This window comes from Orcinus orca, chromosome 3 (genome assembly GCF_937001465.1).
Source record: "Orcinus orca chromosome 3, mOrcOrc1.1, whole genome shotgun sequence".
NCBI lineage: Eukaryota > Metazoa > Chordata > Mammalia > Artiodactyla > Delphinidae > Orcinus > Orcinus orca.
In genome coordinates, this window is record NC_064561.1 from 866,593 (window position 1) to 893,684 (window position 27,092).

General features: G+C 59.0%; 2 protein-coding genes across 26 annotated transcripts in view; one reads left to right on the forward strand and one right to left on the reverse strand.

Annotated features, from left to right (window-relative positions):
* APC2 (APC regulator of WNT signaling pathway 2) lies at positions 1-26,478 on the forward strand. Of its 6 annotated transcripts, none has more exons than XM_033416819.2 (15): positions 1-122; positions 6,321-6,479; positions 6,626-6,716; positions 6,845-7,025; positions 7,894-8,002; positions 8,153-8,269; positions 8,925-9,002; positions 9,204-9,302; positions 9,838-10,228; positions 10,738-10,833; positions 14,781-14,920; positions 15,295-15,372; positions 15,516-15,632; positions 16,166-16,380; positions 21,576-26,478. In XM_033416819.2, the coding sequence occupies exons 1-15, from the start codon at positions 69-71 to the stop codon at positions 26,476-26,478; spliced, it is 6,828 nt and encodes a 2,275-aa protein (XP_033272710.2). In that variant the 5' UTR covers positions 1-68. The 6 variants fall into 6 exon arrangements, with proteins under 6 accessions (XP_033272710.2, XP_033272711.2, XP_004285950.2 ...); XM_033416820.2 differs by having other exon boundaries at positions 8,156-8,269; XM_004285902.3 differs by lacking the exon at positions 1-122 and adding an exon at positions 3,346-3,630.
* Positions 16,828-27,092, reverse strand: part of C3H19orf25 (chromosome 3 C19orf25 homolog) — an 18,044-nt gene continuing 7,779 nt past the window's right edge. For 2 of the 20 annotated variants that reach the window (XM_049707336.1, XM_049707335.1), the window contains exons 4-5: positions 19,373-19,471; positions 16,828-17,413 (exon numbers count right to left, since the gene is read on the reverse strand). In XM_049707336.1, the coding sequence (XP_049563293.1) occupies positions 17,208-17,413; positions 19,373-19,471 (305 nt within the window). In that variant the 3' untranslated portion in view covers positions 16,828-17,207. Of the gene's footprint in view, positions 17,414-17,636; positions 17,682-17,909; positions 17,971-18,834; positions 19,125-19,218; positions 19,472-19,961; positions 20,019-20,550; positions 20,942-27,092 lie in introns of those variants that run through there. The other 18 variants (XM_049707330.1, XM_049707329.1, XM_049707340.1 and 15 more) reach the window with 18 other exon arrangements.

Genomic DNA, 27,092 nt, shown 5'->3' on the forward strand with positions numbered 1-27,092 from the left:
GTCCCTCCCACCCCCACCCCTGGCGGCCGAGGGGCGGGGCGCAGACTGATTGAGGCGGCCGCGACTCCATGGGGCTCCTGGGGCTGCTGAGCCTGCTGCACTCGGCCTTCTTCGGGGACCAGGTAGGGCGCGGGGGTCCCGGCCGCGGGGCGTGGGGTCTGGCCGTGGGCGCGGCTGGGGCGGGAGAGCCGCAGCCCGGAATGGGGTGAGGACCGCGGGAACGGTGGTCGCGGCAGCGGGAGGCGCAAGGGCACGCGCAGGGAATCGCCAAGGGTCTGGGGTCTCGCGCAGTCGCTGTGGAGACCGTTGCCAGGGAAACCGCCTCAGGTTGTTCGCAGGGCTGGCAGCCCCTCCCCCGCGCCGCAGCCACAATCCCCCCCCCCACTCCGGGTTTGCGCAGGCGCGGCCACGCCGGGCCCAGCCTTCTGCCTCCGAGACAGACCCCCGGACCCCTCCTCATTGCGCAGACCAGAAGACTGGCTACGGCGGGAGGGCTGCGGCGGGGGCGCTGCGGCGAGGACTCGCTCTGCCGAGGCTCCGCCGTGCGCGGGCGGGTGGGGGACTGTGCCACGCCCTACAGCTCTCCAGGCCTCAGTTTCCCCTTCTGGCCGCAGAGCGTAGGGCTGACTTAGATGTTCGCCCACGCGGATGTCCATAGTAATATCCATCCCACCGGGCCCGAGCGCTTTGCTGGCCTCCGAAATCTGAATTCGGGGCCTATAACATCCCCTCTTTAAGAGAAACTGAGGCTGGGAGGGTGCTGCGGGGAGCCCAAGGTCACGCCTCGAGCTGGGCTGGAGCCTGAGCGCGGGGCGGAGGCGCCCGCAGAGGGCACAGCCCAGAGGCCGGCGGGAGCTGTCCGCGGTGCTGAAGGGGCCTCAAGCCCGTCCGCTCCACGCCCGGGAAACTGAGGCCCAGAACCGTGGTCAGGCGACCAATCCCGGGTCGGGATTCGGGGACGCGGCCTGGACCAGCCGGCCCCACCCCTCCCCCACCTCCAGTGGCATTCTCTCCTCACCTGTCAGGGCCCTGCCCAGTCACCCAGCCTGAGCCCGTCTCTGTGATCTCATGACCACCTGCTGCCTTCCTGCTCCCCTGTCCCCCACCCCCATCCAGCTCCGAGTCGGGGGACGCTCCTGGTTCCGCCCCCGGCCCCTGACACGGCGGAGGCTCAATGGGGAAGGGGGGGGCGAATCAAGGGGGCAGAGATGCCCGGGGTCAGGCTCAGAAGGCCCAAGAATGAACCTGGCTGTGTGCCAGGCTCGGGGGGCGTTGTTTTATGGTGGCGATGGGGAGAATCGAGCCCTGTGCGGTAGAGGGAGCAGACGATACCAGGGAGGGAGACTGGGAAGAGGCCCCCCACTAGGCCTGGGCACCCCGAGATTCGACCTGGGGTCCTGGGAGGCTCTGAGGGTTCCGAAGGCTCTTGTCTTTCTAGAATTTACAGTGATGCCCGATTCTGGCTGTGGCTCAAAGATTTACAGGGTCAAGGATTTGGGGTGGTGTCAGGGACGTGATGTTCCAGAGGCTTGCGGACAAGGGCATTTTGCCTTGGGGTCTCAGCCTTCATGTGCTCTCAACCTTCCAGACCCCAGCCCCACCCAGAGTGGTGAGGAACGCCCAGGGAGGGCCTGGCTGGGCTTGCGCATGAACTCAAGCAACGTGCTCCCTGCCCTGAGCGTCAGTTTTCCCCTGTGAATGAGGACAAGACTGGCCATTGGACCCTCCAAGCCCCCTGCCAGCTCTAACGTTCTGGCTGAGAGGGGCCTGGAGAGCAGTGGCATCTAAGACTGGATGGGGGAGCTGAGACTTCGTCCCATGGGGGTTGGGGCAGGGATTCTCTAACCACCTCCCAGTGAACAAAATGGGAAACTGAGGCCATGCCCCAGGTCATGCAGGGGGGTCAAGGTGGAGCTGAAGTCGGCCCTGGGCTCTGTCCTCTCCCCGCCCCCATTCCAGCTTTGCCCAGTCTGCCCTGCTTTCCCGTGGTCAGCTCAGCCCCAGGACCCCTCCTTCTCTAAATGCCTCATCAGTTCCCTGGTCCAGCCCCACCACCGAAGTCCATATGCCTTGAGTGGGCTCTGATCTCTCCTGGCTCCAGGCATTGTATGTGCTGTTCCCTTAGCCTGGAATGCTTTTCCCCTCCTTGATCCCATGCCCAGCTCTGATTCATGCTGAAGAGGCCCAGCACCGGTGTCCCCTTCTAGTGCAGCCTTCCCAGCCTCTGGAAAGAGCCCTTCTGCCCATTGCACTCACTCCTGGGTCCCACAGGCTGGGGGCGGCTGTGTTTGGCTCCGGAGGCTCTGGAACACGCAAGGTCCAAGTTCTTTCGGCGCCCCCAGTGTTTTTGTCCCAGGGTGGGACACAAGGGGCCTCCTGCAGCTGGTCCAACAGGAGACGTCATGGTAGCCGTGGTCCTTGTGTCCTTGGCTGCCCCTCTTGTCCTGTCCTTCCCTGCACCAGCCCTTACAAAGGCTGCAGCCACCTCCCCATTTTACAGAGGGAGAAACTGAGGGTCTCCAGGTGAACGACTTGCCCTGGCCCCCCAGCCAAGAGAAGACAGAGGCAAGCCCCAAAGCCATGTCATGTCTCCTTCGTCCTTTGGGCAGCAGGCGGCCTGAGCTGCAGCTGCAGATTCGGCCTCTGGGTGTTAAACCCTCAAGTGGCCTCCGGGGACCCACTGACGATCTGAGACAGCTGGGGACGGGTACTCCTGGGAGCCCAGCCCCCTCCCTCCTCTGGCTTCCCTTGTGCAAGGGTGAATTATGGGTCCCACAGGGGACAGACACAGAGAGTCAGAGATTCAGAGAATGTAGGAAGGGCCATGGAGTCACGGAGGCGCTGACACTCTGCCAGGCAGGGGGACAGGGAGAGATGTAGGGTCCCAGCGTGCCTGCCCATCCCCCACGCTCACCCCCCATGTCAGCCAGGACGCTCGACGGGGTGGTCCAGCTAGATCCCCAACCCTGGCCTGCCCTGACCCATCGGATCCAGGCCAGGCCGTATCCGTGGGGAGGGGCTTCCTGCCCCGCCCCTGGAGCTTCCCTCCCTCCACCCTAAGGTTCTGATGTAACACCCAAAACTGGATGGCTTACACTCAAATTCTGCAGATCCAGCCACTGCAGGTTCTGAAACGCCATTTCACCCCGAATGGAGTGGAGGACACAAGGTCATGGTCATTGGGAGGCTCCCTTCCCTAAGGGGGATTCACCCATACACACACGCACGCACACACACACACACACACACCCCGCCGAACCCGCTCGGAGGCCCGAAGCCCCGCAGCCGCCGGCGGTCCCAGCCCCGGGCCGCCATTGGCTGTTGCCATGGCACCAGCCCATCTTCCCGTGCCGCCATTGGCCGCCGCGCCTGCATCCCGCATCCTCCCCCGCGCGCTGTGGTCTCGCCCAGCGCCCGGAGTGGCGGCGTCGCCTGGCGAGGCCCGGACTGGGCTTTGTCTAACGCGGAGTCCTCGTCCGCCCCGCCGAAACCCCGGAGCCCTGGAGCCCGCGCCCCGCGGCCGCCCCAGCCCCGGAGGACTGGGAACTTGGGCGGGGCCGGCGTAGCTGCGCGGAGGGAGGAACCCCCAGGCCCTCGGCACCGCAGCCAGCCCAACCCCAGTGAGATAAAGTAAGCGGGCGCCTTCCCTGGGTGGAGGGCAGCGCGGGTGCGGCCTCCGCCTTGCCGGAGTCTCTGTCCTTTTCTCTCTGCCGCGCCTGTAAGCACACAGGCTGGAGCCTCCGTTTCTTCAGGGCGGAGCCAGAGGAGAAACTGTGTCCCAGAGAGGTGGGCGTCTGCGTCGCTGCAGTTGATCCCATGCAAACACCCACTCACAGGTGTCAATACCCAGACCTCCCAGAGTCTTCGGACAAGCCACTGCGTGTCTTGGGGAATGGTGCTGCACCTCTCTGGGTGGCAGCTTAACTAGAGGAAGTGCGGCCCCTCACTGTCATTCAGACAAAACCCCTAGCTATTGGTGCTTTCCTATCGGTGCACACATCTCGGATGCGGTCCCCCGAGGCAGCCTGGGGGTGAGGGGCAGACAGGAGGGAGGAGGTGGCCTGTGACGATGGCAGGAGTTAGGAGAGGTGCTCCGGGCAGGAGAACTGCATGTGAAATGGCCTGGGGGAAAGAGAGCTGCCGGTGGCAGTGATGCGGGCTGTAAGCAGAGGGCTCACAGCTTATGCTGAGCGCACTGGGGAGCCGTGGAGGCATTGGCGCAGGGGAGAAATGGAATCCAACTCGCAACTTTCCCTCTGTCTGTGCATGAAAAGGGGATCGTGGGAGGCCGGGAAGAGGCTGGCGAGGCTGCCCTGGGAGGGGCCAGCTGGGTAGAGCTTGAGGGGCTGGTGGGAGTGTGGTGTTGGGGACCCAGGTTGGAATGGGAGGGAGCCTGATGCGTGGCCCTGCTACCAAGTTCAGTCTGATGGGGACGCAGGAGTGACCACTGGGTCACTCCTGTGGGGGGAGTGAAAGGTCTGAGGCTCGGTCTGGGCCATTCCAGAAGAGCCCCTTGGGGGCAGCCTGGGGAGAGGGCCCCAGGAGGGGTCTGGGTTTGCCGAGTGGGAGGGGCATGCACGGGACTAGTGCTTCCCCCTGGCTGGGCATGGCATGGTGGCCTCAGCCAGGACACAGGGCCCCAGCCGGACCCCAGGGATCTTGCCACAGCGCCAGTGGGTCCTGATCCCCAGCTGGGACCCCCGACTGAGCCTCGGGCAGGATCAGTATCAGGGTAAGAGAGGGGACTGTGGTCCTCAGGCGCCAGCCTCCCCCACCTGACACACTGTCACCCATGGGACTGTCCTGTCTGCTCCATGACCACCATCCCACCTGGCCCTCTAGTCGGCCCATAAGATAAGCCTGGTAGACCGAGTTCTCCCCATTCCTCAGATGTGCAAACCGAGGCCTGCAGCGGGGGAGGGGCTTGTGTGCTTCCAGCACTGCCTGGACTTGTGACCACTTCCAGGACGGTGTCTGGGTCCCAGTCATGCCTGCTGTGTCCCCCCAGGCCCAGTTTCTCTCTCTGGGAACAGTCGAATGCTGATCCTTGAGGCTCAAGGCTCAGGACTGTGACAAGGTGTCAGATGACAAGGCCAGGCACGCAGAAGGTCCTCTGAGTGGTTAGAATGGACTGACTCCTCCTTGGGCCCGAGCCCCCCCTACCCCTACTCCAGGCCCAGCTGTGCCCACAGTGGGTGGGGGGGCTCCTGGGGGGAAGGAGAGGGAGAATGAGTGAGCGAGTGAAGGAATGGGTGTGCCCCGGTGGTGGAGGGAGAGGGAAGGGGCAGGTGCCCCCCTGTGGGCAGGGGCGGCTGACTGATTTGGGGAGGGGGCTCAGGCAGGCAGGGGGAGGGGGCTCCCAGGGAGGAGGTGGCGGAGGGGATGGGCTGCCATTGGTGCATCTCAGACAAAGGCGGAGGGAGGGGGTGAGGGCTGATGGGAAGGGAACAAAGAGGAAAGGGGGGCCGGTGGTGGGACGGCTCGGTCAAGATGGCCAAGCCAGGGAGGAGACACCGGCTAGCTGGACAGAGGGAGGAGGCTGGGCTGTAGCAAGAAGGGCAGCCAGACACACAAAGAGCAAGTGGCAGTGGCGGCTCCAGGGGCGGGGGCAGGGGCCTCCGGGGGCTCTAGGGACAGAGCGCTGACCGGAGGGGCATCAGGGCCGAGCAGGTAGCTACTCCGGATCCAGCCGCTGCTGGAGGGGGTGTCCGGGCTGCAGACCCCCAGGATGACTACGGTGGGTTTGTGTCTGGCTGGCTGGCTGTCCAGCTGCTAGGGCCACCATCAGCCCGTCCATCGCTTTCTTAGAACCTTCACGGCGTTCTTATTGGCCAGCATCTGGGCCAGCTGGTAGTCTGTCCACCCAGCCTCTGGGCGGCTGTGCTCATTCAGGAGAGGGTCTTGGCTGTCCGTCCATCTGTCTGTTTGTCTCTCTCTCTCTGGCTGTGTGTCTCTGAGCCTGGTGGCATTGGGCTGGTGAGTCCCCCTGCCAGTTTCAACTGTCTGGCTGTCCGTCTGTGTGTCTAAAAGCCCCACAGTGATGGCCAGTGTCTGTCTGTGTCTTGTCTGTTGGTCAGTTCAGCTGTCTGTCTGAACACCTCTCCGACAGTTCTGTCCCTCTGTCTCCCGTTGTCCCTGCCTATGTCCGTCACTCCAACTGCCAGGCCGTCTGTCCCCCAGATTCCCTGGGCCAGCACCATCCCGCCTGCAGCAGTCCACGCCAGCCACCCCTGCCTGAGACCCAACCCAGGGCTGGAACTTAGGTCGAGGGCCGCCCCCTACCCAGACCCTCAGATCATCCCTCTCTCCTGTGGGCCCAGGCGCTGCAGGAGCTGAAGATGACGAGCTCCGTGGCGCCCTACGAGCAGCTGGTGCGGCAGGTGGAGGCCTTGAAGGCCGAGAACAGTCACCTGAGGCAGGAGCTTCGGGATAACTCAAGCCACTTGTCCAAGCTGGAGACAGAAACTTCGGGCATGAAGGTGCGAGGGGAGGCTGGGCGGAGGACGTGGACCCGGGTCACAGGGACAAACACCAGGGTGCTGGGCCCAGGGATGGGCAGGCAGGACAGGGGCATCTCACAGGGGGCTGGACCACTGACCGCTCTCTTTCCGGCCTCCATGTTCAGGAGGTCCTGAAGCACTTGCAGGGCAAGCTGGAGCAGGAGGCCCGCGTGCTGGTGTCCTCGGGGCAGACCGAGGTGCTGGAGCAGCTGAAAGGTGAGGGGCTGGCCTGGGGACCGCCCCCCCAAACGTTGGGGCCAACGCTGGTCTGCTTCCTGAGGGAGCTGGGAGGAGGGGGCGCAGGGGGCGTGCTGACGTCAGCCTCTCCCTCTGCGCCCATCCAGCCCTGCAGATGGACATCACCAGCCTGTACAACCTCAAGTTCCAGCCCCCGGCTCTGGTCCCTGAGCCCACTGCCCGGACCCCCGAGGGAAGCCCGGTGCACAGCTCTGGGCCCTCCAAGGACAGCTTTGGGGAGCTGAGCCGGGCCACCATCCAGCTGCTAGAGGAACTGGACCGGGAACGGTGAGACGGCGGGGAAACTTGCCACAGGCAGTGGTCACAAGGCTCCACCCACATCATGAGCCCCCTTGCCCACTCCCTGCCCCATCCCCATGTGGTGCCTCAGCCCCCTTTCCTGGCCCAACTGACCTCAGCTGGAGGACAAGGGGGGGGGTGTTCCTGGCAGAGGGGAAGGCTCCTGGGAGACGTCCCCAGGGGTCCTGGACACACAGGCGTCACCAGGGACAGGGCTGTGTCCAGTGCCAGGGCTCACAGTCAGGCCTGGAGCCAGAGAGACTCAAGGCAGCCTTTGTGGAGAAAGGGCTGCGGCCCAAGAAACCTGGGCTTGAGGCCAGAAGGAGGAGGCAGGGTCTGGGTACCTAGCTCAGCTCAGCTGCGTTGTGTGCGGTCAGACGGGGAAGTTCTGGAGCAGCCTGGAGTTAAGTCCATGCTTTGCTGTCTGACCTCAAGCAAGAACCCTAGCCCCTGCCAGCCTCAGACTTCTGCTCTGTAAAATGGAAATAGCAGTGTCTCCTCACAGGGTGTGAAGAGGGAGACTCTACTGCACCTGGAGCAATCCGAGCCTGAAGTTTGCCCTGTGTAGGCTAGAGGGAGATTAGCCGGTGTTCGAGAGCTGTTAGAACAGCCTCCTCAGAGCCTTTCTCCGAGGACCAAAATTTACAAAGGAGTTACCTTTTTTAGTTTCAAATAATTTCTGCACTCCATCCCCACCCCAGTGCCAGGGGCACCACGGGCGAGACTTTGCCACACTACCTATTAAACTTGGCACCCAGTAAGCACCCCAGAAGTGATTACAAAAGTCAGGGTAAACAAACACGTGGCAACGTCTCCCGCTCTGTGAGCCCGCGTCCACCGACCGGCCCTCCGCCAGGTGTTTCCTATTGAATGAGATCGAGAAGGAGGAGAAGGAGAAGCTCTGGTATTACTCGCAGCTGCAGGGCCTATCCAAGCGCCTGGACGAACTCCCGCACGTGGAGACGGTGAGCGCGCGGAGCTGCCCGGGATTTTGCAGTGCCCCGCCCCGCCCCGCCCCGCCCCGCCCATGGCGGGGGGCGGAGTGGAGCGGAGGCCCAGCCCTCGCCCGGGTATCGCCCCCCCTCAGCTCACCGAGGCCCACCCGCCCCTCCCAGCAGTTCTCGATGCAGATGGATCTGATCCGGCAGCAGCTGGAGTTCGAAGCCCAGCACATCCGCTCGCTGATGGAGGAGCGCTTCGGCACCTCGGACGAGATGGTGCAGCGGGCGCAGGTGCGGCTGGGGCGGAGCCTGGGCGGAGCCATACACCAGCGGGAGGATCAGAGCGCAGATATTGTTGTGGGAGGAGCGCAGATATTGTTAATGGGCGGGGTTATATGCCTGCGGGCGAATCAGAGGACAGAGACTCCTGCGGGTGGGGCCTGACGCAGGACGCGGAGCCAGAGTTAAGAGCGGAGTGTGAGCGGAGCCATAGGGGGCTTAGCGCAGACCCCGGCTCAGAGGACAGAGTCCCAGAACGATAGGGACGGGGCGACCAGTGCGAGGAACCGAGTCTGACCAAGACTTGGGCGTTGACAGTCAAATGGCGGGACCAAGTCAGAAAATAGGTGGGTCCGGAGGGATGGCCTGGGGTTTAAGTTGTGGGCGGGGCCAGAGCCTGGGCTTGAGGGTTGGACCTTGGGTGGGATCAGGAAGTGGAGTCAGATAACTGGGGGTGGGGGTGGGGGTGTTGAGAGTGGGTGGGCCATATCAAGGAGGAGGCGGGGTCAGAGCCCAGGGTGGGGTTTTGGCAATGGATGGGGCCAAACCAGGGACTGGGTGGAGTCAGCATGGGGCAGGATTTGGACTGGGGAAGGGGCCATATTGGGAGTGTGGGCGGAGTCGGAGCCAGGTGGGATTTCCTCAGTGTGCCCTTTCTCCCACGCAGATCCGTGCTTCCCGCCTGGAGCAGATAGACAAGGAATTGCTGTCGGCACAGGACCGGGTGCAACAGACCGAGCCCCAGGTACCAGGAGGGGCGAAGTCAGAGCCCTAGTGCGTGGTGACAGCCCCAGGCAGCAGGGAGACCCCCAGGCCCTGCCCAGGGTTCAGGAATCCGTCTGCGGCCCCCGCCACATCGTCGTGGGGGTAGGGCAGGCATCAGCAGCCTGGGCGCTTTGTGGGGTGCCCCTGGGCGGAACCCGCAGGCCTGGCGTTCTCCCCACAGGCCTTGCTGGCAGTGAAGTCGATGCCGATGGATGAGGACCCAGAGGCCGAGGTCCCCACGCACCCTGAGGATGGTGCCCCTCAGCCGGGCAACAGCAAGGTGAGGGGAGTCCGGGGGGGGATGCTGAGAGGCGGGGTGGGGGCAGTGGCGGCCGGCTGGGTTGGGATACACAGTGAAGTGGGTCCTGCATCCCTGCTGCATTCGAAGGCCCCTCCCTCTCCAGGCCTCCCTAAAGCATCCCCAGGTGTGGGAGGGTCATCCTGAGTTAGAGTGAGTCGGGAGGTTGGGTTGTGGTGCGGAGCCTGGCGTGGGTGTGGATACCTGTTCTGTGTATTTGAGGGGCACTCTGGACTTAGATGTAGGGGGCCACCCCTAGGAGTACTGGTGAAGCTGATGGGGTGGACATTTGGCTCTCATGGGCTGGGGGCATCTCTGCAGTGGTGTGTGCGTGTGTGTGTGTGTGTGTGTGTTGCTCCCCGGGAGGATGCAGGGTGAGGGTAGTGGGGTGAGCAAGAGATTCTCCTGGGCTGAAGTCATAGGACTCTCATCCGTTTAGGGGGAGTGCGGGTGGGCCCGTCTGGGGCCAGGTGAGCCAGGCGGGGCTCCCCACCCTGACATCTCCTGCCCCTCGCAGGTGGAGGTGGTCTTCTGGCTGCTGTCCATGCTGGCGACGCGTGACCAGGAGGACACGGCACGGACGCTGCTCGCCATGTCCAGCTCACCTGAGAGCTGCGTGGCCATGCGCCGCTCGGGCTGCCTGCCGCTGCTGCTGCAGATCCTGCACGGCACCGAGGCCGGGGCTGGGGGTCGCAACGGGACCCCAGGGGCGCCGGGAGCCAAGGATGCGCGCATGCGCGCCAACGCAGCGCTGCACAACATCGTCTTCTCCCAGCCGGACCAGGGTCTGGCGCGCAAGGAAATGCGCGTCCTGCACGTGCTCGAGCAGATCCGTGCCTACTGTGAGACCTGCTGGGACTGGCTGCAGGCCCGGGACGGTGGGCCCGAGGGCAGCGGCGCCGGCGGCGGTGAGTGAGTGAGCAGCTTCTGTGCGCTGGGCGGCAGTCTGGGCTCCCCAGGTGCCAGGGCAGCACCGCTGGCAGTAACAGCGGCCTATGGCTTTTGCCGGGCACCTGCTCTGTGCCACGCGCCGGCTGAGGCCTCCTGGGAACCTGTGAAGACAGACTGGCAAAGGGATAGCCACAAGGTGGACGCTCAAGAAACGGTCGTTGATTGAATGGAAAGATTGTAGTTAACCCTCGAAAGGCGGGGGCAGAGTTTGAGATTCCTAGCTGTTGGGGCCGCCTGCAAAGTTAGTATCAGATGCTAAGCACCAGGCTGGGTGAGGCAGGCCCCTCCTCGTTCACTTCAGAGGGGCCGATGCTCTGGGGGTGACCCCGCGCGCCCGGCGGGCAGCACTTTGTAAAGCTCCAGGTCTTGGCAGGTCTGCAGGGTGGAGACTGCAGGGAGGGGCGGGGACCCACCAGGCGACATTTCCTGCAGTGGAAGGGCTCTGACCCGGTCCCCTTGCCCACAGCCCCGGTCCCCATCGAGCCACAGATCTGCCAGGCCACCTGCGCCGTGATGAAGCTCTCCTTCGACGAGGAATACCGCCGTGCCATGAACGAGCTGGGTGAGTGCCCCTCGCCGCCCCTGCGAGCTGGAGCTATCTGGACGGCCTCCGGGCCTCACCCAGTGCAGGGCAGATTCTCGGCACTAGTGGTCCTGGGGCTCAGAGAACAGGGGAGAGGCCGGGAAGGCAGGAGAAAAGGTGAATCGGAGCTACTGGGTGGTCGAGGCGGAGCGACCCTGTGAAGTTTTAGGTTTGGGAGTACTGCAGCATCTTTTCCGCATAAAAGTAATCAAAACATGGGGAAAGGAAACATCAAGGGCCAAACGAGGCACTACTTCTCACCCAGCAGATGGTCAAACCAAAGGTTCTGTAAGGTCTCACGTGGTCCGGCCACATAGACTCGGGCGCTCGAAACCCAATGTGGGTGTGGGGGGGAGCGCCCAGGAGCAGCCTTTCCGGGAGGGGCATCTGGAGTGCCGGACATTTTACAAGAGGGCCCAGGTCTGGAGTCCTTCCTCCGCCAGCCGGTCCAGGGACGGCTGGAGGTTACCAAGCTCCTTCCGAGAGGCCTGCACACTCAGTGCTATGTTGATAATTCCACGAAGATGCGATCTGCCTTTTTCACTCTCGTGCGCATGTGTGTTCAGAGGGGTTTTTCCAGGCACTCCTACTCTGAGGACCGCTGGGCTGTGCGTTCTGGGGTTAAAAGATTTCTCCGTTTTCATTTCTAGTGTGGTAAATATTTTTTGTTTATTGAAGTATAGTTGATTTACAATATTGTGTTAGTTTCAGGTGTAAAGGGATGCAGTTACCTATACATTCTTTTTTTATATTCTTTTCCATTATGGTTTATCACAGGATATTGAATATGGTTCCCTGTGCTCTACAGTAGGACCTTGTTGTGTATCTATCCTATATATAATAGTTTACATCTGCTAACCCCAGCCTCCCACTCCATCCCTCCCCCCAACCCCCTCCCCCCTGGCAACCATAAGTCTCTTCTCTGTGCCCATGAGTCTGTTTCTGTTTTGTAGATAAGTTCATTTGTGTCATATTTTAGATGCCACATAAAAGTGATATCATATGGTATTTGTCTGACATACTTTACTTAGTATGATAATCTCTGGGCTCATCCATGTTGCTGCAAATGGCATGATTTCATTCTTTTTTTTAAGGCCGAGTAATATTCCATTGTATCTATATATACCACATTTTCTTTATCCACTCATCAGTCAATGGACATTTAGGTTGCTTCCATGTCTTGGCTATTGTAAATGGTGCTGCTGTGAACACAGGGGCGCATGTATCTTTTCAAATTCTAGTTTTGTCCGGGTATATGCTCAGGAGTGGGATTGCTGGATCATATAGTAACTCTATTTTTAGTTGTTTAAGGATCCTCCATACTGTTCTCCATAATGGCTGCACCAACTTACATCCCCACCAACAGTGTAGGAGGGTTCCCTTTTCTCCACACCCTCTCCAGCATTTGTTATTTGTAGACGTTTTAACGATGGCCATTCTGACGGGTGTGAGGTGGTAGCTCATGGTAGTTTTGATTTGCCTTTCTCTAAGAATAAGTGACGTCGAGCATCTTTGCACGTGCCTCTTGGCCATCTGTATGTCTTCCTTGGAGAAATGTCTATTTAGGTCTTCTGCCCATTTTTCGATTGGGATGTTTGTTTTGTTGTTGGTGGCAGTATCATAAATATTGAGCTGTGACCCAAGTGAGCTCTTTGGGGTCCTCAAAAAAATGTTCAGCGTGTACAGGGGTCCCGAGATGGAAATGCTGGCATGTCACTGGTGTCTGTCAGTCAGGCAAGGGATGCGTGATGAGCTGAGTGGCTCATCCAGTGAACGTGCCCCACGCACAGTTCAGTTCAACCTCTTTTTCCCTATTGTTATTTTTTTCCTTTGTGTGGGTTCCCAGGAGTGGCGTTTCCAGATTAAGAAGCAAAAAGGCTTTGGAAGCTCCCCACTCCGACTTATAATTACGTATTTAAACATTTTTTAAATTTTAATTTTTTTTGGCCACGCTGCAGAGCTTATGGGATCTTAGTTCCCCAATCAGGGATTGAACCTGGGCCCTCAGCAGTGAAAGCACCGAGTCCTAACCACTGGACCGCCAGGGAATTCCCTAAACATTTTTTTAAACTGTGGTAAATTATATGTAACAAAATTTACTGTCTTAACCATTTTTAATCTTATCTTCCCAAACTGAAACCCTGTCCCCATTAACCACTCAGCCCCCCATCCCCCTCCCCAGCCCCTGGCAACCACGAACCCATGCTGTGTGTCTGTGGTTCTGCCTGTTCTGGACGTTTCCCATCAATGGAATCACACACTGTGTGTCTGGCTTCTCTCGCTGAGCATCGTGTTCTCCGGGTCCGTCCATGTGGTAGCGAGGGTCAGGGCTTCACCCCTTTTCGTGGCTGAGGGACGTCCCCGTGTGTGGAGGGACACGGTGTGTTTCTCCATCGTCTGGTGATGGACACTCAGGCTGTTTCCACCTTCTGGCTGTTGTGACTCGTGTTGCTGTGCACACACACGTACAGGTTCGCTTTGGAAGTTTGTAGGTTTGTGTTGCTAAGCCCCTTCCCCAGGGTGGTCCCCACTGGCGTGCTCTTCAGCAAAGCTGCCTCATCGGTCCCGGGTCCTGAGGACGATCCTGTTGCCGAACAAGGGGGAAGGGCTGTGTGTGTTTGGGTTCCTGCAGGTTCTTTCCCTTCTGCTCCCGCTGACCATTTACTCTTTAAAAAAAATTATTTATTTGGCTGCACCAGGTCTTAGTTGCAGCATGCAGAATCTTTTTTTTTAACTAAAAAAAATTTTTTGGCTGCGTTGGGGTCTTTGTTGCTGCGCGTGGGCTTTCTCTAGTGCGGCAAGCAGGGGCTGCTCTTCGTTGTGGTGCGCGGGCTTCTTCTCATTGCGGTGGCTTCTCTTGTTGCGGAGCACGGGCTCTAGGCGCACGGGCTTCAGTAGTTGTGGCACATGGGCTCAGTGGTTGTGGCTTGCGGGCTTTAGAGCGCAGGCTCAATAGTTGTGGTGTACAGGCTTAGTTCCTCTGCGGCATGTGGGATCTTCCTGGACCAGGGCTCGAACCCGTGTCCCGTGCATTGGCAGGTGGATTCTTAACCACTGCGCCACCAGGTAAGTCCCCATGCAGAATCTTTTAGTTGGGACATGCAGGCTTTTAGCTGCAGCATGTGGGATCTAGTTCCCTGACCAGGAATCGAACCCCGGGCACCCCCTGCTTTGGAAGCATGGAGTCTTAACTGCTGGACCACCAGGGAAGTCCCGACCATTTACTCTTTGTAAAGTGAGAACCCAGTTGTCCTAGTGAGTAAAGAACTGTGTGTGCAGGAACCTCCCTGGCAGTCCAGTGGTTAAGACTCCGTGCTTCCACTGCAGGGGCCGCGGGTCTGATCCCGGGTCGGGGAACTAAGATCCCACATGCTCTGTGGCATGGCCAAAAAACTAAAAGAAAAAAAAGGAAAAAAAAGTCGCGTGTGTGAGCCATCAGCAGTGGCTCCTGAGCACACGCCGTCTGGTCCGTCCTGGGGACGCAGCGGGGCAGCCACCAGCCCTGCCCTCAGCGGCTTGCTGGCTAATGCTTTGGGAACTTCTCATCTGGGGAGTTGGGGGCTTCCCTGAGGAAGTCACTCTTGAGCAGAAGGGGACCCAGGAAACTGGGCGAACAGTGGGGAAGAGCATCCCGGGCAGAGGGAACAGCATGTGCAAAGGCCCGGCAGCCGGACGAAGTGTGACTGGGGGCTGAGGGCAGAAAAGAGGCGGGTGTGAAGGTGCAGGGCACGCAGGGGGCTGGGCCAGCCAGGCTGCCTGGAAGAGGTGTTCTCAGAGTTGGGCTTCAAAGGTGGGTTTGAGGAGAGCAGATCGGAGGGAGGGGAGGGCGTATAGGTAGAGTGAGCTGCGCGGGCAGAGGCTGGGAGGTGGGCAGGCAGGGTGGTGAGGGGCGCCCCCCTGCCCCCAGCCCTGCCGTGTCCACACAGGTGGGCTGCAGGCCGTGGCGGAGTTACTGCAGGTTGACTATGAGATGCACAAGATGACCCGGGACCCTCTCAACCTGGCCCTGCGCCGATACGCCGGCATGACCCTCACCAACCTAACCTTCGGGGACGTCGCCAACAAGGTGCCTGGGTGGGCCGGTGGGTAGGCCAGCATCCCCCAGGCCAAGACCTGCTGGCCTCCTCCCCGCCTCGAAGCAGCACTGAGAGGCGGGGACAGGCGGGGAGACTGAGGCCTGGGGTCCAGGCCACCATCCTCTTGGCCCCTTTGCTGCCGCCCCTGTGGAGCGGGGGCCTCTGGGCCTGGGCAGGGTGTCTGCGCCTGCCGGAGCCTGTCTTCTCATCAGAGCAACAGGGCGAGTGCTCTCCCTCCGCTGTGGTGGTGAAGATGGGGTGGGGGGTGGGGTTCGAGCTCCAGCACATAGTAGGTGCTCAGTCAACGCGGCAGGTGCCCCCGCCCCACCCCCCGCCATGGCATGACTCCCGTGTCACCCCACAGGCTGCACTGTGCGCCCGCCGGGGCTGCATGGAGGCCATCGTGGCCCAGCTGGCGTCCGAGAGTGAGGAGCTGCACCAGGTACCCGGGGGGCTGTGGTGCTGCCGGGGGTGGGGGGCAACCCTGGGCTCTGCCACCTGCCGCCGTGGGGCTTGCGGGTGGGCCCTGTGAGCCACCCTGGAAGCCGGGCCCGGGCCCAGACAGCCTGTCCTGCACTCGCCCAGGTGGTGTCCAGCATCCTGCGCAACCTGTCCTGGAGGGCGGACATCAACAGCAAGAAGGTGCTGAGGGAGGTGGGCAGCATGACGGCCCTGATGCAGTGCGTCCTGCGAGCCTCCAAGGTGGGCCCCGGGCGGGGTGGCGGGGGCCACGTTTGCGGGGTGCCAGCCACGTGGCTGGGAGGCACTGGCAGCAGGTGGTGAGTTCGCCACCTTGGGGGGAAGTCAAGCCAGACGGACAACCCGCCGCCTGGCAGCGGGTCCAGACCGGGGGCTTCCAACCCAAAACATCTTGCTGTGGCCGGTTGTGTTACTTTTTTTTTTTTTGCGGTGCACGGGCCTCTCACTGTTGTGGCCTCTCCCGTTGCGGAGCACAGGCTCCAGACGCGCAGGCTCAGCGGCCATGGCTCACGGGCCCAGCCGCTCCACGGCATGTGGGATCTTCCCGGACCGGGGCACGAACCCGCGTCCCCTGCATCGGCAGGCGGACTCTCAACCACTGCGCCACCAGGGAAGCCCCTGGTTGTGTTACTTTTGACTTCTACTCGAAGAGGCATTTGGGTGCCTTGTGTCGGCGCCTCGAGGGAGAGGGCCCGGGGGTGGGTGGGGCTGGGGACCCGCCGCTGACCCCCCTCCTGCTCCTGCCCTGTGCCCAGGAGTCCACCCTGAAGAGCGTGCTCAGCGCCCTGTGGAACCTCTCAGCGCACAGCACGGAGAACAAGGCCGCCATCTGCCAGGTGGATGGCGCCCTGGGCTTCCTGGTCAGCACACTGACCTACAAGTGCCAGAGCAACTCGCTGGCCATCATCGAGAGCGGAGGCGGCATCCTGCGCAACGTGTCCAGCCTCATCGCCACCCGTGAGGACTACAGGTCAGCAGGGGGCACGGGGGAGGGTGCTGGGCAGGTGGAGCCCAGGAGCAGCTGGCGTGGGGCTGGCGGCTCCCCCTCGGCACTGAACCACGGGGAGCCTCACCTCGTCCACCTGCGAATGGGTCGGCACGATGCATCCCCGGTCGCTGACTGTTTTTAGTATAAATACATCCCCAATACTGCCTGGGATATACTCGTACCACATTTTAAATTAACTTAGTAAAAATATACGTAGCATTCTAAGTCATATTAATAATGCTTTTTCTTTTTCAAACTATTATGCGCTAAGTAGTAAACAAAGATTATTCTTCATTAACATATATATATAAACTTCTTACTAGGTAACGTTAAGTAATGCTTCTAACGTATGAAAATACGTAACCATTAAAAATTATAACTATATCCCAAATAATGCATGGGATATACTTGCGCTAAAGATTTTACCAATTAAAATAAAACATTATTTATTAATAATGCTAATAACTAACAAACAATATTTAGATTTCAGTTTACTTTAAAAGTACTATCTTTAGTATAAATACATCCCAAACACTGCACGGGATATACTTGTACTAAATTGTAAATTAACATAGTAAGCATATACATAATTTTCTAAATAATAATCATAAATACTTGTTCTTTATTAAAATATTCACTAAGCAACATTAATAAATAAAACAATGCTTATTCTTCATTAGCGTAACTATTACCTACTAGGTAACATTAATAATTAGTAATAATTCTAATGTATGAAAATACATAGCTATTATAAAGTATAAGAATATTGCAAATATTGCGTGGGATATACTGAATTTTAAATAAAATTATTAAAAATAAAAATGCAGGGCTTGCCTGGTGGCGCAGTGATTGAGAGTCTGCCTGCCAATGCAGGGGGACACGGGTTCGTCCCCCATTCCGGGAAGATCCCACATGCCACGGAGCGGTTGGGCCCGTGAGCCGTGGCCGCTGAGCCTGTGTGTTCGGAGTCTGTGCGCTGCAACGGGAGAGGCCACAACAGTGAGAGGCTGGCGAACTGCAAAAAAAAAAAAAACAGAAGCATTATTTTCTAAATAATGGTAAAAATGTGTTCTTTATTAAAATAAATAAAATTATTTGTAAATACTACTAATAAATAATGCTTCACATGTAGGAAAACACATAACGTTTAAAAAGCATATCCTAAATACTGCATGGGATATGCTTGTGCTAAAGACTTTATAAATTAAAATAAAACAATTTACTAATTATGCTAATAATTAACAAACAATACTTAGATTTATGTTTTCTTTTAAAAACACTATCTTTAGTATATTCCCGAATGTTGCATGGGAGATACTTGTGCTAAAGATCTTAACAAGTAAAATAAAACATTTATTTACTAGTGATGCCAATAATTAAGAAACAATACTTAGTATTTTTAAAAGTAAACAGAAATATGTCTTTAGTATATCCCAAGTATCACAAGATTTAGGTGCCCTAAAATGAGTTATACTATACACTACAGGACCTACTGTGTAGCACAACAGGACCTACTGTGTAGCACAGGGAACTCCAATCAATAGTCTGTAATAACCTAAATGGGAAAAGAATCTGAAAAAGAACAGATATATGTACATATATAAGTGAATCACTTAGCTGTACACCTGAAAGTAACACAACACTGTAAATCAGCTGTACTCCAATGTAAAATAAAAAGTAAAGAAATAAAATGAGATGGTTTTAATGAAATTTCATTTTAAATAGTAAGTAATAGGAGCTTCCCTGCTGGCGCAGTGGTTGAGAGTCCGCCTGCCGATGCAGGGGACACAGGTTCGTGTCCCGGTCCGGGAAGATCCCACATGCCGCTGAGCGGCTGAGCGCGTGATCCATGGCCGCTGAACCTGTGTGTCTGGAGCCTGTGCTCCGCAATGGGAGAGGCCACAACAGTGAGAGGCCCGCGTACCACAAAAAACAAAACAAAACAAAACAAAACACATTACTTTCTAAATAATAGTAAAAATGTGTTCTTTATTAAAATGAATAATTTGTTAATACTACTAATAAATAACGCTTCAGATTTATGAAAACACATAACTTTTAAAAAGCATATCCTAAACACTGCATGGGATGTGCTTGTGCTAAAGACTTTATCAATTAAATTAAAACATTAATTTACTAATTATGCTAATAATTAACAAACAATACTTAGATTTTTGTTATCTTTTATTTTTTTTATTTTTTTATTATTATTTTTTTTTGCGGTACGCGGGCCTCTCACTGTTGTGGCCTCTTCCTGTTGTGGAGCACAGGCTCCGGACGCGCAGGCTCAGTGGCCACGGCTCACGGGCCCAGCCGCTCCGCAGCATGTGGGATCTTCCCGGACCGGGGCACGAACCCGTGTCCCCTGCATCGGCAGGCGGACTCTCAATCACTGCGCCACCAGGGAAGCCCTTTGTTATCTTTTAAAAACACTACCTTTAGTATATTCCCGAATGTTTCATGGGAGATACTTGTGCTAAAGATCTTACCAAGTAAAATAAAACATTTATTTACTAGTAATGCCAATAATTAAGAAACAATACTTAGTATTTTTAAAAGCAAACAGAAGTCTGTCTTCAGTATATCCCAAATATCACAAGATTTAGGTGCCCTAAAATGAGTTATACTATACACTACTATACATAAAATAGGAAATCAACAGGACCTACTGTGTAGCACAGGGAACTCCAATCAATAGTCTGTAATAACCTAAATGGGAAAAGAATCTGAAAAAGAACGGATATATGTACATGTATAACTGAATCACTTAGCTGTACACCTGAAAGTAACACAACACTGTAAATCAGCTGTACTCCAATGTAAAATAAAAATTAAATAAAATGAGATGGTTTTAATGAAATTTCATTTTAAATAATAAGTAATAGGGGCTTCCCTGGTGGCGCAGTGGTTGAGCATCTGCCTGCCGATGCTAGGGACACGAGTTCTAGCCCCGGTCCGGGAAGATCCCACATACCGCTGAGAGGCTGGGCCCGTGAGCCATGGCCGCTGAACCTGTGTGTCCGGAGCCTGTGATCCGCAACAGGAGAGGCCACAACAGTGAGAGGCCCGCGTTCTGCAAAAACAAACAAAAAAGCATTATTTTCTAAATAATAGTAAAAATGTGTTCTTTAATAAAATAAAATTATTTGTTAATACTACTAATAAATAATGCTTCAGATGTATGAAAACACATGTAACTTTGAAAGGCATCTCCCAAATACTGCATGGGATATGCTTGTGCTAAAGACTTTATAAATTAAAACAATTTAATAATTATGCTAATAATTAACAAACAATACTTAGATTTTTGTTTTCTTTTAAAAGCACTATCTTTAGTATAGTCCCGAATGTTGCATGGGAGATACTTGTGATAAAGATCTTACCATGTAAAATAAAACATTTATTTACTAGTAATGCCAATAACTAAGAAACAATACTTAGTATTTTTAAAAGCAAACAGATATCTGTCTTTAGTATATCCCAAGTATCACAAGATTGAAATGCCCTAAAATGAGTTATACTATACACTACTATACATAAAATAGGTAATCAACAGGACCTACTGTGTAGCACAGGGAACTCCAATCAATAGTCTGTAATTACCTAAATGGGAAAAGAATCTGAAAAAGAACGGATATACGTACATGTATAACTGAATTACTTAGCTGTATACCTGAAAGTAACACAACACTGTAAATCAGCTGTACTCCAATGTAAAATAAAAATTAAAGAAATAAAATAAGATGGTTTTAATGAAATTTCATTTTAAATAATAAGTAACAGGGGCTTCCCTGGTGGCGCAGTGGTTGAGAGTCCGCCTGCCGATGCAGGGGACACGGGTTCGTGCCGCGGTCCGGGAAGATCCCACATGCCACGGAGCGGCTGGACCCGTCAGCCATGGCCGCTGAACCTCTGTGTCTGGAGCCTTTGCTCCGCAACAGGAGAGGGCACAACAGTGAGAGGCCCGCGTACCGCAAAAACAAAAACAAACAAAGAAACAAAAAAGCATTATTTTCTAAATAATAGTAAAAATGTGTTCTTTATTAAAATAAATAAAATTATTTGTTAATACTACTAATAAATAATGCTTCAGATATATGAAAACACATATAACTTTGAAAAAGTATATCCTAAATACTGCATGGGATGTGCTTGTGCTAAAGCTCATCAATTAAATTAAAACGCTGATTTACTAATTATGCTAATAATTAACAAACAATACTTAGATTTTTGTTTTCTTTTAAAAACACTATCTTTAGTATATTCCCGAATGTTGCATGGGAGATACTTGTGCTAAAGATCTTACCAAGTAAAATAAAACATTTATTTACTAGTGATGACAATAATTAAGAAACAATACTTAGTATTTTTAAAAGCAAACAGATATCTGTCTTTAGTATATCTCAAATATCATGAGATTTAGATGCCCTAAAATGAGTAATACTATATACTACTATACATAAAATAGGTAATCAACAGGACCTACTGTGTAGCACAGGGAACTCCAATCAATAGTCTGTAATAACCTAAATGGGAAAATAATCTGAAAAAGAACGGATATACGTACATGTATAACTGAATTACTTAGCTGTACACCTGAAAGTAACACAACACTGTAAATCAGCTGTACTCCAATGTAAAATAAAAATTAAAGAAATAAAATGAGATGGTTTTAATGAAATTTCATTTTAAATAATAAGTAATAGGGGCTTCCCAGGTGTCGCACTGGTTGAGAGTCCGCCTGCAGATGCAGGGGACACAGGTTCGTGCCCCGGTCTGGCCGTGAGCCATGGCTGCTGAGCCTGCGTGCCCAGAGCCTATGCTCCGCAACGGGAGAGGCCACAGCAATGAGAGGGCCGCGTAGCGGGGAAAAAAAAAAAAAAAGAAAAAGAAATAATAAGTAATGTTAACACATTAGTATTGTTTCATAAATAGTTTGTTGAGATTAATAAATGAAACCTTTCACAGAAGTACAGCACATTCAATGTTTGGGATATGCTTTTACTAAAAATGTATCCCTTCCTTTGAAATGCAATGTTACCTGGGCACCTTCCGTTTTGACTTGCCCCACGTGGCCACGGTCCTGCCGGCGGGCGGGTGTCCGGTGGGCTGGGGTCCGGGCTGGCGGGGGTCTGACGCACACCTCCCGCCCCTCCTCACCCCTCCGGCCCCCGCAGGCAGGTGCTGCGGGACCACAACTGCCTGCAGACGCTGCTGCAGCACCTGACGTCGCACAGCCTGACCATCGTGAGCAACGCATGTGGCACGCTCTGGAACCTGTCGGCCCGCAGCGCCGGTGACCAGGAGCTGCTGTGGGACCTGGGTGCTGTGGGCATGCTGCGCAACCTGGTGCACTCCAAGCACAAGATGATCGCCATGGGCAGCGCCGCCGCCCTGCGCAACCTGCTGGCCCACCGGCCCGCCAAGTACCAGGCGGCAGCCACTGCTGTCTCCCCCAGCGCCTGTGCGCCCAGCCTGTACGTGCGCAAGCAGCGGGCGCTGGAGGCTGCGCTGGACGCGCGGCACCTGGCGCAGGCACTTGACCACCTGGAGAAGCAAGGCCTGCCCGAGGCCGAGGCCGCCTCCAAGAAGCCGCTGCCGCCCCTGCGCCACCTGGATGGCCTGGCCCAGGACTACGCTTCCGATTCGGGCTGCTTTGATGATGACGACGCACCCTCTCTGGCCACCGCAGCTGCCGCCACCACCGAGCCCGCCAGCCCCGCTGTGCTGCCCCTCTTCCTGGGCAGCCCCTTCCTGCAGGGCCAGGCGCTGGCCCGCACCCCGCCCGCCCGCCGGGGCGGCCTGGAGTCCGAGAAGGAGGCCGGCGGGGAGGCAGCTGTGGCAGCCAGGGCCAAGGCCAAGCTGGCACTGGCAGTGGCGCGCATCGACCGGCTGGTGGAGGACATCTCGGCCCTGCACACCTCGTCTGACGACAGCTTCAGCCTCAGCTCTGGGGATCCCGGGCAGGAGGCCCCACGGGAGGGCCGTGCGCACTCCTGCTCCCCTTGCCGGGGGCCCGAGGCAGGGCGGCGAGAGGCCGGCAGCCGGGCTCACCCGCTGCTGCGGCTCAAGGCGGCCCACGCCAGCCTCTCAAACGACAGTCTTAACAGCGGCAGCACCAGCGACGGGCACTGTCCCCGCGAGCACTCGCAGCCCTGCTCGCTGGCCGCGCTGGCCGAGCATTGCGAGGGACCCCTGTGCGGCCAGGCGCGGCCCAGCCGGCTTGACCTCAACCTGCCCAGCGGCCAGGTTGAGCCCAAGGCCCGGGACACCGCGGCCACAGATGCCCGCGTGTGCACCATCAAGCTGTCGCCCACCTACCAGCATGTGCCGCTGCTTGAGGGCACCACCAGAGCGGGCGCAGGGTCCCTGGCCCCCAGGGCCCGGAAACAGGCCTGGCTGCCCGCAGAGGACCTAAGCAAGGTGCCCGAGAAGCTGGCGGTGGAGAAGGCGCCCCTCTGCCTATCCCGCTGCAGCTCCCTGTCCTCACTGTCCTCGGCTGGCCGCCCAGGGCCCAGTGAGGCCGGGGACCTGGATGACAGCGACTCGTCCCTGGAGGGGCTGGAGGAGGCTGGCCCCAGCGAGGCCGGGCTGGACGGGGCCTGGCAGGGGCCGGGCTCCGCCTCCCTGCCCATGGCCATCCCGGTGCCTCAGCGGGGCCGGGGCCTGGGGGTGGAGGACGCCACGCCGTCCAGCTCGTCTGAGAACTGCGTACAGGAGACGCCACTGGTGCTGAGCCGCTGCAGCTCGGTCAGCTCGCTGGGCAGCTTCGAGAGCCCATCCATTGCCAGCTCCGTCGCCAGCGATCCGTGCAGCGGGCTGGGCAGCGGTACAGTCAGCCCCAGCGAGCTGCCCGACAGCCCCGGGCAGACCATGCCACCGAGCCGCAGCAAGACGCCCCCGCCGGCCCCCGCGCCGCCGGGCGAGCGTGAGGTCACCCAGTTCAGCCTGCAGTGGGAGAGCTACGTGAAGCGCTTCCTGGACATCGCCGACTGCCGGGAGCGCTGCCGGCTACCGTCTGAGCTGGACGCGGGCAGCGTGCGCTTCACCGTGGAGAAGCCCGACGAGAACTTCTCGTGTGCTTCCAGCCTGAGTGCGCTGGCCCTGCATGAGCTCTATGTGCAGAAGGACGTGGAGCTGCGGCTGCTGCCCCCGGCCTGCCCTGAGCGCAGCAGTGCGGGAGGCGTGGGCCCTGGGCACCGCCGACGGGATGAGGCCAGCGGCCGCCTCGAAGGGCCAACATCCACCGACCGGGACCTGGAACTGCTGCGCGAGTGCCTGGGTGGGACCGTGCCCGCCCGGCTCCGCAAGGTGGCCTCGGCGCTGGTGCCTGGCCACCGCACCCTGCCCGTGCCCGTCTACATGCTGGTGCCCGCCCCGGCACGGGAGGATGAGTCCTGCACCGACTCGGCCGAGGGCACGCCGGTCACCTTCTCCAGCACCACCTCCCTCAGCGAGGAGACACTGCAGGGACCCCCCGGGGATGGCGGGCCTGCGCAGGGGCAGAAGGCTGCGGGCCATGCCGCCCCCACCAGGCAGCCCGCCGGGCACCGGCACAGGGCGGGGGGCACGGGCCGGAGCACAGAGCAGCCCCGGGGGGCTGGCAGGAGCCGCGCAGGGCTGGAGCTGCCCCTCTGCCGGCCCCCTAGCGCCTGCAGAGACAGGGACAGCTCCCGCCCGGGACAGGCGCGTGGGGAGGGGGCCCTGCAGTCTCTGTGCCTCACGACGCCCACCGAGGAGGCCGTGTACTGCTTCTATGGCAACGACTCAGACGAAGAGCCGTCCGCGGCAGCGGCGGTGGCACCCCCGCGGCGGGCATCTGCGATCCCCCGCGCGGTGAAGAGGGAGTACCCGGCTGGTGGCAGGAAGGAGGTGCAGGCCGTGCCCAAGGTCGCGCCGCCCAAGGCTGCCGCGCCCAAGGTTGCGCCGCCAGCCCGGGCTCAGCCCAGCCTCATCGCTGATGAGACGCCACCATGCTACTCCCTGAGCTCCTCCGCCAGCTCCCTGAGCGAGCCTGAGCCCTTTGAGCGCGCAGCCAGCCGGCCCCGAGCCCGCGAGCCAGGGGTCACCAAGGACCCAGGCCCCGGGGGCAGGCGGGACAGCGCCCCCCGCCCGCGGGCCGAGGCAGAGCTGCTCCGGCGCTGCACTGGCTCAGCCGTGCCCAGGCGCCGGCCCCGGGTGTCTGGCCCAGGGTGCCGCCAGTCCAGAGCGGTGCAGCAGGAGAAGAGGCCAGCAGAGGGGCCCCGGGAGCACAGTGAGGAGGCAGCGGGCTCGGACCACGCCTCAGACCTGGACAGCGTCGAGTGGCGCGCCATCCAGGAGGGGGCCAACTCCATCGTCACGTGGCTACACCAGGCAGCGGCGGCAGCCACCCACGAGGCCTCCTCTGAGTCCGACTCCGTTCTGTCCTTTGCCTCAGGGCGGTCGGTGGGCTCCACCCTGCAGCTTCCCCTGCACAGGAAGGGTCGAAGGCCAAGGGCAGAGGGTCAGGCGGGCAGTGCCATGCGGCCAGAGAAACGGGACAGGGCTCTGGCCCAGCGCAGCAGCGGCCTGGAGAAGCCACGTGGCACTCAGAAGGCCGCGTCCGGGGTGCCAGCCGTGCTCCGGGGACGGACAGTGATCTACATGCCCAGCCCAGCCACCCGGGCCCAGCCCAAAGGTGCCCCTGGGCCCCGCAATGTGCCGAGAAAGACGGGAGTCCCAAGTCCAGTGCAGCCAGCAGCCCCCGCCAAAATCCCTGGCCCCGGGCAGCAGCGGTCTCGAAGCCTGCACCGACCCGGCAAGATCTCGGAGCTGGCGGCGCTGAGCCCCCCTCAGAGGAGTGCCACGCCACCTGCCCGCCTCACCAAGACCCCCTCGTCGAGCTCCTCCCAGACCTCCCCGGCCTCACAGCCTCTGCCGAGGAGGTCACCCCCGGCCACCCAGGCCGCAGGAACCCTGCCCGGCCCCGGGGCCTCCCCCGCAACCAAGACTCCCGCCCGGGCCCTGCTGGCCAAGCAGCACAAGACACAGAAGTCGCCCGTGCGGATCCCCTTCATGCAGAGACCCACCCGGCGGGGGCCGCCACCCCTGGCCAAGGCAGCCCCGGAACCAGGTCCAAGGGCCCGAGGGGGCCGCCCAGGGCTCGTGCGTGTGGCCTCTGCCCGCTCCAGCGGCAGCGTGGCCTCCGCCCGCTCCAGCGGCAGCGAGGCCTCCGACCGCTCCGGTTTCCGGAGGCAGCTGACCTTCATCAAGGAGTCGCCGGGCCTGCTGCGCCGCCGACGCACCGAACTGTCCGCCACTGAGGCCGCCACCCCGGCTGCCCAGGCAGGCCTGCCCCGCCGCGGCCGGCCCGCGCTACCCGCCGTCTTCCTATGCTCCTCGCGCTGTGATGAGCTGCGGGCGGCCCCCCGGCAGGCTCCCGCCCCCCAGCGGCCCCCCACGGCCCGGCCCGGCCTGGCCGAGCGGCCGCCCCGGCGCACCAGCTCTGAGAGCCCGTCTCGCCTGCCCGTCCGCACACCAGCCGCCCGGCCCGATACGGTCAAGCGCTACGCCTCCCTGCCTCACATCAGTGTGGCCCGCGGGCCCGACGCCCCCGTGCCTGTGGCAGACAACGCACCCCGCAGCAGCACCGGGGAGGCCGCGCCGGGCACCACGTGGCGTCGCATCCGGGACGAGGACGTTCCGCACATCCTGCGGAGCACGCTGCCCCCCCGCGCCCTGCCCCTGCTGGGCTCCTCACCGGAGGACGGCCCCACAGGCCCTCCGCAGCGCAAGACCAGCGACGCCGTGGTCCAGACCGAGGACTTCGCAGCTACCAAGACCAACTCGAGCACGTCCCCGAGCCTGGAGAGCTGGGTGACCCCACAGGTCACAACCGGCAGCACCCCCTCCCTCCTCCTCGGCAGCGACGTGGACGGGCCGGGCCCCGCCAAGGCGCCCGCCCCCGGCCCCTTCGTCCCCGCCAGCCGACACGGTTCCCCCAGCCGCTCCGCCCGCGTCCCCCCCTTCAACTACGTGCCCAGCCCCATGGTGGTAGCCACCACTGACTCTGCCGTGGAGAAAGCCCCCGCCCCCGCCCCTACCGGCCTCCTGGGATAGTGGCCGGGGCTGGCCTTCCAGAACGTCCTCTCCCGGCCCAGGGCCGTCTGGCTGCCCCGAGGGTGGTCCCAGCACCCGCCTGCCCACCCGGGCCCCGCCCTCTGAGCCTCTGCCCTGCCCGTACGGGCCCCACCCTCACTGCGTAGGCGCTTGCTTCCATGCCCAGGGGGCTCTGCAAGGAAAGTGAGCTGCAGGGTGGACCTTGCGTCCCCGCCAGGGGGTGCCTACGAGGGCGCCGTCCCAGCCTGGCCCCCACGCAGAGACCACCCTCCTGGCTGGGGCTGTCCTCGGCAGTGCCCTCCTGGGCTCCTGACTCCACCGGGCCCAGCATCAGCACCACACCCCCTCCCCTCCCCTCCGGGGAGCCGCAGGGAGGTGACAGTGCCCGCCCGCCGACGTGGGGGACGGGAGCCTGCCAGCTGGGGGCATTGGCAGGCAACCATGGCAGAGCAGGAAGCCTGTAATTACGGGCAAGGCTGAGTAATTTGTTCACCAGGGCTTAGCCGGTTGGCCTGCCTGTTCAGCCTCAGCGGGGGGCACGGGGGAGGGGCGTGGTTGAGCCCCACAGAAAGGCAGCCCCACCCGAGACGGCGAGTGTAGGGAGCCTGGAGCAC